At 40.9% G+C, this 10,360-nt stretch overlaps 1 protein-coding gene across 2 annotated transcripts in view; it reads left to right on the top strand.

The window, feature by feature from the left end:
* Window positions 1-10,360, top strand: part of Mctp2 (multiple C2 and transmembrane domain containing 2) — a 225,234-nt gene that overhangs the window by 55,341 nt on the left and 159,533 nt on the right. For both annotated transcript variants that reach the window (XM_028776708.1, XM_028776709.1), the window contains exons 3-4: window positions 730-792; window positions 2,338-2,446. In XM_028776708.1, the coding sequence (XP_028632541.1) occupies window positions 730-792; window positions 2,338-2,446 (172 nt within the window). The remainder of the gene's footprint in view (window positions 1-729; window positions 793-2,337; window positions 2,447-10,360) is intronic.

Here is a 10,360-nt window from a genome sequence, read left to right on the forward strand (position 1 = left end):
AAATTGAAATTCTGATCCCAGCCCTGATAGCTTCCAAGGACTGCCTTCAAGCAAGCTTGGTCAATTGGTGTATTGATTCATTTAATAAAATGAAGTAGTAGTGGAGACCTTTCAGGCTACTATTGGTCATTATTGGTTCTAGGTGTTAAAACACCAGCATTAGTATAAGTAAATCAGGCAGAAATAAACTGTATGGGATAACAAGAAAAATAAAAGGCATGCAAAGAATCCCTCTGACATCAAGAAGTTGGAGTAAGAATCTAATTGTTGAGGGCCCTACTTATCTTGTCTGGATGTCATTTAGACACAGCCAATCAAAACAAGACCAATAACCTGAAGGAGAAGTTTCCTGGCACTCGACTGACCTGTTGTTGCACTCCTGTCTGTCATTAGCCTGGGCCCCCCAAGGAGGTTTAGGATACCTTCGAATGCTAAGACGGTGATAGTACGCTGAAGTGCATCAGCCTTCAGGTGGGCACAAGTTGTTTTCTTTCTACGTGGATATGTTCCTAATCTAGGACCTGAGCCATGCTCTAATCAAAGACGTATGTTACAGAGGCCATGGCCTGATAGACACCTCTGAGATCATCTTGTCACACTACTAGGAACACTTCCCATATACCTGAAAGTAGGCATACAAATATCAGATTTCCAAAGGGTTGAGGTAGGATACTGTCACAGTCAATATTCATTTGCTTTCCTAAAAGAGGCTTTTCTTTATGTTTACAGAAGACTCATGGCAATGATGATCTGAATACTTCTATGACATCTCAGCAATTTGAAGAGCAATCTGTGAGTGACGTTCCTTACATACTAACACTGATGTCCGCATTGAAAATACTTCTCAACAACTGTTTGTATCTCTTTGCTTCTTTAACTTTAAAATATATGGCAGGCTGCCCACCTATTGAAACATATCTTGCAACTTCTAGCTGGAAGAAATTAATTCAGGTTTATTGATTGGTTAGCCTGGAATAGATTTGTCTAAAAATACACACAGTAACTATGTAAGTGAGTTTGGTAGGGAAGAGAACAGAAAGCCTTTTGAAGCCCTCTGAAACTTTGAAAAGAAGCTTGTCAAGGTCGGCTGCAGCCACAGGATCAATTGATTGAATGCCTAATGAAGGAATAATAAATCAGTCCATCTGTCCCCTTTGAAGAAAGAAAGAAATTTGAACTCAGTCAAACATTTCATGAGATTCATATGATTCATAGGTATTCATAAAACAGACTTGTGTTTGAGACCGTGGCCCATGACAGTTGATTTCCTCCAGAGGGAAATGGCAGAGCTTAGGGGATGGAAGAGCATGAGAGTGTAAACTGAGCCACAGAGAGTAGATACTGAAGAGTGAAAGTGAAATGTGCCTGAGCCAGAGAGTACAGTTGAGATGGTCAACTGTGGATGTGGGGAAATAGGTAAGGACGCCATGGTGCCTGGTGGACTGGAAAGCTGAAACTCATGCTAAGAGTTGACATTGTAGTCCATGTGGACGAAGTCTACTGGAGTTGGTGAGGATTGGTGGGAATATTAACAAGACGTGGGAGACATTCAAGAGTGAGGTGGATATATGAACGCACCTCTGTGGGAACCAGCCCCGTCCTCCTCTCTTCATGCTATTTCTTCTCCCGTGTGTCCTCCTCCATTTTCAACTTAGTTTATTCCCTGCCCCATTGTGTGTGTGTGTGTGTGTGTGTGTGTGTGTGTGTATGCAGGCATACCTCTTCATGTGTGTGCAGTTGGCTATTATGCACCTGGAGGCCAGAGAAGGACATCACTTCCCATCACTTTCCATCACTTTTAATTGGTCCTTTGAGGCAGAACCTTTCCCTGCACCAAGACGCACATGTTCTCTGCTAGGCTGGTATCCAGCCAACTCTAATTGTCTCTTGTCTCCACCTCCCTGGAAGCTCGGGTTGCAGATATGCATAGAATATTTTTGGCTTATTGTGTGGGTGTTGGGACTGGAACCCCAGTCCTTATAATTAAACAGCAAATACTCAATGGCTGAGTCATCTGTCCAGTCCACGTGTACAGTTTTATAGTAAGAAATATCACAATAAATAAAGGAGTTTAAGGGTTTCGGACATTGATCTACTAGTCATATGATTGCTGGAAATTTCATCTTGTGATTACCTCTGAAGTCAAATAAATTCCCATTGGGGAAAATGTGAAAAGAATTATCTAATAATGCAGTCATAACCATGCCATCAAATCAAAGTGTGTGACAGCTGAGGTTCATAGCTGAGTGGTGTGACATTTGTCTTTCCGTCTTAGAGTAAGTAGTCCTTCTGCTTGGCCTCATATTTCCGAATCAGATGTCTTTTTCTTCTGTGCAGACTCTTGGAGAAGCGAGTGATTGTGTGAGTCACCTCCCGAGCCCCTTTGCGTACCTCCTCACCATACACCTGAAAGAAGGCCGCAACCTCGTGGTCCGGGATCGCTGCGGTAAGGTTGGTCTATTGTGCGCTTGCTCAGTAACCGTAAAGGCCTTCTCTGTGCCCTGGTATGAAGGCTTGAGTTAATCAACATCCATTTTACATTGATTAGCGAGGAGCTCAACTCTGACACTGGACCTCCTGCCTCAGACTCCTCTCCACACACTGATGGTGCATTATTTAAAAGTGATAAATGCTGGATTAGGGTGTACACTAAAAACGCAATTCAACTTTAATAACCTCTTTCAAATTTTTATCTCTAACCTCTGTCACATTCTGAAGAAGTTTGGACTAGGACTCTCTTGGGAATTTAGAGAACAGAACAATAGACATTGCTTGTCAGTCAGTTTCTGATTTCTGAAGAAATAACCGACGTAAAATTTAAAAGGAAAGGTGTATCAGCGATTTGGGTTCAAGTTGCTCTGGCTTCATCCCGTTTGGGCCTCAGCAGAGGCAGTCCACCCAAGCATGTGATCCATGAGGCTGCTCATGTCATGATAGACATGAAGCAGAAAAGGGGAAATTAGGAGGGGGCTGTGGATTAGACGTACCCATCAAAGACCGAGCGACATGGATTTGCTCCCTCCCACTAAGCTTTTGTTGGTTCCAAGTAGCTCGTTAAAATTTGGAACCCCTCACAAAAGGGATAAATGAATTCTTTTAAAAAGAAGTCATAGTGACAACACATAAAGCCATTTTAGAATGAAATAGCCATTATAATTTCTATTTGGAATATATCAATTAATCCGGAGAGATAACCACCTGGACTTCCTTCTCTATTGAAAGGATTGAATGAATTTCAATGATGACGCCATCTGATGCAGATAGCCTTCAGACTTCTTCCCTCCCACAGGATCCCACAGGATTCCACAGGAACCCTCTAATAACTATCATATACCTGTCTTTTCCTTGCTTACCTTTTGTACAAGTTTCTATACGTTTCCAATATGTATATATGTATAAATTAACTTGAGATCCTAATACTCATACTGTTGTGCAGTGAGTTTTGCTTTTTTTAACTTTACAACACACCTTCAAGATAGTCCATGGTTTTCTGTGCAAATATATTATCTCTCTTTAAACTCAACATGTTGCTTCAGATCCTTTGGCTGTATGAGTCTCTGAGGAAGCGTGCCATCTTTCCTGTGTTCTTGTGGCCCTACTTATGGATGCCATCTGTGTTCACTGTGACCTAGCCTCGGTTAAGAGAATTGAGCTATGCAGCTGGGCAGGGTGAACAGGTAGTACCTGTTAGGTTCTTCCCACTCTGCTTCTGACCAGCTCCTGCCACCTGCCACTTAAGGTTTTCCTTTCTGGCTTACGGCCTTTGCTGTTTGTTCCTGTTTGTCCACACATGCTTGGCTTGTCCTTATGTAACATTAATGGACAATGAAGCGTTGACCTGTCTTCTGTTATCCACCTGATGCTGCAGCCCCTGTGCTGATGGTACACCATTTAGCTTCTGATTCTCGTATCTGCTGCTTCCAAGCCTGGAGCGTGGATAGCTCTCTTGCTGCACACATTCTTCTCCTAGCCACCCCACCTCTGCTCCAGAAACCTTCCTACCGCCTCTCCACACTGCTTGTATTTGTGCTGCCCTTCCTTGCTCACATCTGCTCTCATCTACCTGGCTTCAGTCTGTCAGGGCGGTGTGAAATACATCCCTTCTCCTTATAAAAAATTATCTTTCTGTCCCCTTTCATCTGGAGTTTACAAAATAGGATACCACCTTGTATTTCTCAGTAAAAAGGGTGTTGTTTATTCAGTTCCACAGTTTCTTACCTGTCATCTGAGTCTCTTGAGTTCCATATCTGTCATAAACATATATATCTTGTAATAATTTAATGAGAAGGGCCACCTAGATCTTCGTACCTGAGATAACATCTGAGGGATGTGATCATTAATCAATAGAGAGTGGCCACTTATAGATGACCTGACTCTGGACCTGCTAAGTGTTCCAGTGACTGCTTCTGTCAAAAAAGACTACTGTCAAGTCCATTTTATAACAACTTCCTCAGATGTTAAGAGCATTCTGGAAAGAATGCATTTAATTTTGAGTCCTGATACACACACACACACACACACACACACACACACAATGTATAGTTTATATATATTATATATTGCATATGATATACTATATATATAATTATATAATTGTATATAATATATGTTATATATAGTATATCATATGCTATATATGATATATAAGAGTTTCTAAATTCCTATCCATCCAAGTCTATAACTATGGGACAATCATTGGCCCTGGATCATTTTTGTGAGCCAATTGCCCCTTTTCTGATCTTTTTGGTTCTATGTATGTGAGTTCTTAGCTATCTAATTCTTGGTACATCATTTTAATACCACTGCACCTCCCTGTACATTGGTGAGTGCACCTCAGTGATGATGAAACCAGTGATGTGTTAATGAGAGAGTGGAACACTATTCCATGCACAAGTTCATGTACACTATTTTCATACTTTGGTGTTTTTAATTTTTGTTGACCCATATTTATGGGATATTATGTTTAGGTATATACAAACATATGTAATGATCATATTTGTACCATTGTCTTATACATCACTGGGAGAACATTCACTCTCTTTTCTGTTTAACACATGTTATATATTACTGTTGGTTATAGTCATGCTACTGGGTAGCACATCTCTAAAACTTCTTGCCCCGCCTAGCTGTACCATTATGCCTGTGACTAGCCTCTGTCCCCTTCTCTCTTTTCCATATTCTTCTTGTCCTGTGGTATCCTCCATTCTACTCTCAATTTCTCTGAAATTCTACATATGAATGAGAATATAGAACATTTACTTTTCTGAGCCTGGCTCATTTCATTTAACATAGTGTTCTTCAGGCTCATCCCTTTACCATTGGAGAGTGTGTAGTCATTATTCACAAGAGAGAAGTATACTTGTATCTTTTTTTATTAAATACTATAATAAATTCAATTTTTAACTTGAAAATCTAAATGCGTTTAATTGATCAGATATTAATGTTCAGTTATGGTGGGGGCTTTGTAATGTATTCAAATGCTTTAGTTACCCCTTCAGCTCAGGAGATTAGCTAGAAGATTGTTAATTTCAATGCAGTTTCACTTTGTAGGTTTTTGGTGACAGAAGTTATTTTTGGTGAATCACTTTTTACTAAGGAGCTCAGCATTTGTTTTGAATTTGTACAAAATCATTCCTGCTTATGAAATTTTCTGTCTAGATTTAGGTTGTCAAACAGCTCATATACAAGGCCCACTGTTATTTTAGGCTTCAAGACCCACAAGTTAAAACCATTTAACTGTAAGCCATGTAACAGATACCTGTAAAAAATGCATATGCAAATGAACATGGCAATGTTCTGCTAAAACTGCAATGACATAAACAAAACAAACAAATACAAACTGGACATTGGGATGGATTGAACCCAGGTACTTAAGTTTGCTGATTTCTGTCTACAATATTATGATCTAATGTTTGAATTCATCCTCCGAAAACCTGCTTTTAAAAGTATAGTGGCTGTAACCACTGATAGAACAAAGAAGATGTATTGTTAAGCAATCACCTAGATGTGTAGTTCATACTTTTACTAGAACTGTCTAGGTAGTAACTTGGTCAAAAGACAAAATAGTGCATTAGTATCTGGAGATATTAGGCAACCAAAAGTCATCTTTTTAGTATTTTTCCAGGGCCGAGGGGTGAAAACTCAGTTTTAGGAGACTACTGCTCAGACAACATCAAGAAAGTACAAAGCTGTACTTGAAGAGGGGTGGCTCTTGACCCATCCACAGAAATCAGTGGGAAGGGAGCCTCCCAGGTATTCCAGTGCCTCTGTTGGCCAGGGCTGAGAAATGCAATCCGCTGCTGTTGAGTCTTTTGCTTCTACTTTGACAGTGTTGAGGTTTTTCTGGGATGGTTTTATGAAGTTTGTTAATACACAGAGTTGCTACGTGTTCTTCGGAAAGATCCAGTAAGCACTGTGGCTCCGAGTGCTGATGTCCTGCGGCATGCAGCTGCCACTCAGGACCAGCTTGTCTGATGCTTGTTTGTCTCCTTGTGTGATACCTCTCTCTCTCCCTCCCCATTCTAACTCCCCCTCCCCTTCATTCTTCTATCCTGTTCCACTCCTTCTCCCCCCTCCATTCCTGCTTTTCATCTTGTAAACAAGAATAACTATGGATATAAGAATAGTGTCATGTGATACCAAGAGCTTTAATTACATAGCCCTAGAAATATGGACATATACCAAAGACTGCCTTGACAGGGTTGTTCCTAGGGTAGAATTTTATTTGGGGTTCTAACATGTCTCTCTACTCACACCACACTATCCCTAGCAATGGGCATTTTGTACCTAAGGAATTTCTTTTTTCTCTTTTTTTGACAGGCAGTTTTGCTTGCTGCAGCATGAGCCTGGGATGCCACACATTGTCTGGGCATGGCCTTGAGCTCACTCTTTTAGGAGAAGCATCCTGGTCATTTCCCACTCAGTAATTGCTTGTTTGTCTGTCTGACCCCCTCCCCACTCCTTGTTCTCCGTTCACTTTTTTACAACATTTAATTTCCTCTTTTATATCTCATGTTTCCTTCGTACTTTTGGTCTGGAAGATTGCATCTGGTGTATTGGTTTTGAGCAAGGTAGACTTTTTATTTTTTTATTTTTTTTTTGGTTTGGTGTGGTCCTAGTCTAGTGTTTTAGGTCATTGAGATTTAAAGCTGAAGGGGATATAACACACATATCTATTTTCAGTACTACTGCTTCATAACTTTATTCATGCATGGAACAAATTAGATCCTGCCTCAGTTTCCCACAGAAAGGAAGGTGACTGATGGTATTTGGTATCACAGCTGGTAGAGCTCAGGCCAGCAGCCTTATCTTCCACACTCACAGAGGTCTGGAATTTCCAATAAAGATGAAGTCTCTTGATGCTGGTGAAACTCCCATCTCATGCCCTCTCATACCCTTCATCACTAATTTCTGGAAATTAACATCCTCCATGTTAAAGCTTGTTTTCCCTTGATTTTGGCCTAACCAATTACCCAAGTCCACAGCGGTGACCTAAAAGAATACTGTGTTGCTGGTGCCCTCTTCTGGCTACTCTTGGATATTGCAAAGGGGAAAAATGAAATTCAAAGTAACAGAGGGCCATAACCATCACTCCTACTATGGCAAGGGTTAATAGTTTTCTTTGTGATGTCATTATCTATATTATTATTATTGTTATTGTTGTTGTTGTTGTTGTTGTTGTGTGTATATGTGTATGTGTATTCACATGAATGTGGGTGTTCCCATGATGTGTGTGGACACATGTATGCCACAGCAAGTACGTGGAACTTAGAGTACAACATTGTGACAGTCAGTTCTCTCCATGTACTTGTTCTAGGGATCACCTCAGGTCATTAAACTTGTGTGGCACTTAACCCACTGAACCATCTTACTGGCCTCCAAGTTTTAATATTACAAACCATGCATCCATGAACGTGCCTGCGTTATACACCTTTGGTCGTAGCTTCTTTGCACAGATTTCCTCTAGTCCCAGGATCGTATATATGACTTGCTCAGTGTTCTCATTACCCTAGTGGCAGCTTGCTCCTCAGAAAGGCTTATTCTCACCAGAAGCAATGAAGCGACTCACTTCTATTACCTTCACTGACTGTAGAATAACTTTGTTAATTGGGTAGAGAAAAAGCCTTATCCTCAGATTGCTTAAATCAGTGTTTGCATCTGAACATTTAAATATGTGTGTTGAGATTTGGTCTCTCATCTTTCCAAATCCTCTTCCGTGTGGAATGGGCCCTGCTTCTACAGTTTGCTGGGCGTGTTCACAGATGGGATTATGAAGTGTCTGTTGTGAAAATGTTGTTAGTTTTCACTTCCTATTCTGAAGACTACTCCCTCCATTTCCACATCTACAGAGGCCCTGGCTCCTTGCATTAGTCACAGTAGCCCATACAAAGTCTCTGCCTGCCTCCTTTTTTTCTTCATTTTTAATTTGTATCTTCTCTCTCTCTCTCTTTCAATTTTAGGACCTGAATAAAAACCTTGCTTTTTTTTTTTTAATTTCCAAAATGAGTTTTAGGTGAACAAGGAGAAGTCTTTCTTTTCCTCATGATTAGATTGCCTCCTTTTTAATGACTTTATATGCAAGTGCTATGCATTCCAGCGGGGCTTCCTTGGAGTCAGCTGAATTTCTGCCGATGTGTTCCTCAGTGCAAGAGTCAGGTGCACATCATAGCGTGACTTCATCTATACCACCCAATTAGCCCTTTTTGATTTTTTACATGCTCTCAGCTCTGCTCGCTGGCGTACCTTCTCTGAACACCAGATGGCACGAGATCCTCACTATGAACGTGCAGCAGGACAAAAACCTATGGGCTGCTGTGTCAGAAGCAATCCTGACAGCTTGCTTGGATACAAACCCCATCCGGTGGTGTGGGTGTCTTCTTTCATGCCTGACCGTGTCGGAGCTTGTTAAAACAGTAAAACAAATGAACACAACTGAGTTTGGAATCTGTTTCTCTGGGCCCCCTTCCCACCCTGCATAGATCTCACAAGACATGCTGGTTTTAAAAGGCTTCGTGTTTTCCCATTTCTCGGGGCTCACTAGGAACTGTTGGTGCTTGGTTTTGATTTTGAGACTCCACACACTCCTGCTATGCTTGGGATGTTTGGTGCTTGCCACTCTGCTGAGCCAGTTTCCACATAAGCCTTTCTCAGTGCTCATGAAGGACCAAGGAACGTGAGCCTGGACTGGCTCCTGTGTTTACTGTACCCATTTTCACCAGTGACTTGAATTTACCCTAGCAGTTTTTAATCTGCTTGTGTGGGAATTCTCTATGTTGGTGAGACTGTCCATTGTTGGACATGGTGTAGTATGTGATTTGTCCCCTGATGTGTTCCAGGTATCTTTTGCTCATTTTACTCCATTGTCTATTGTACATGTATGTCCTGCTTGTGTGTATGTGTGCTTCTATGTCTTTATGTTTTTACATTTTTTTCTTGGAGCCTTTGTTTCTGGTGATACAAGGATGGTCATGTGTGAGGTTTACAAAAGTTTACACTCATGTGTGTCTGGTTGCCTATGAAGAATAGGAATGCAGGCATTGTCTGCGTGGCCATTCCACCAAAACCCAATCAGTTCAATCCTGAATTCACCAAATAACTAATTTACTGAAGTTCCTGAATCCATATATATTGGCAAATCTTTTAACTATAAAGAGGGTTATGATAGTTGCATCACACACACATATGTATCATGGATATAAAGGATATAGATATGATCTGGACATTTAAAAATGCTTTTGAATGTATTTGGCTCATCAGCAATGGGTTAGGAAGGAAAAATCAAAGTAGCATAGTAAAAATATTTAAAATTTAGTTGAATTTAAATTTATTTTTATTTTATGTTTATGAATCTATGCCTTGTATGTATGTATGTGTACCTTGGGCATGTCTAGAACTCATGGAAGCAGATTTGCTGCAAGCCTGAAGAGGGTGTCAGATTCACTTGGAAATGGAGTGATAGATGGTTGTGAGGCTCCAGGCAGGTGCTGTCCTTTGAACCCAGGTCATCTTCCAGAGTGAGTGGTTTTGGCCACTGAACCATCTCTCCTGCTCGCTACAAAACTGTTATGCAAACAAAATGATAGGTACAGGATGTGTTGTAGCATAGGCTATGGAGCCACAAAAGGGAAGATTAATGGCAGAAAAAAGATGAAATTGAAAGGATGATAAAGGGGATGGGATCTCAGAAGGTAGAGACAGGTGGTATGGGATGTGGCTAGAATAACCATACAGGAGGCCCTGTTGCTAGAGGAATCCAATGGCCTCAGAAACACTCACTGCCTCCAATGGCCTCAGAAATGCTCACTGCCTCCAATGGCCTCAGAAACACTCACTGCCTCCAATGGCCTCAGAAACGCTCACT

The sequence above is a fragment of the Grammomys surdaster genome, unplaced genomic scaffold (assembly GCF_004785775.1).
Source record: "Grammomys surdaster isolate TR1022 unplaced genomic scaffold, NIH_TR_1.0 271, whole genome shotgun sequence".
NCBI classification, from domain to species: Eukaryota; Metazoa; Chordata; class Mammalia; order Rodentia; family Muridae; genus Grammomys; species Grammomys surdaster.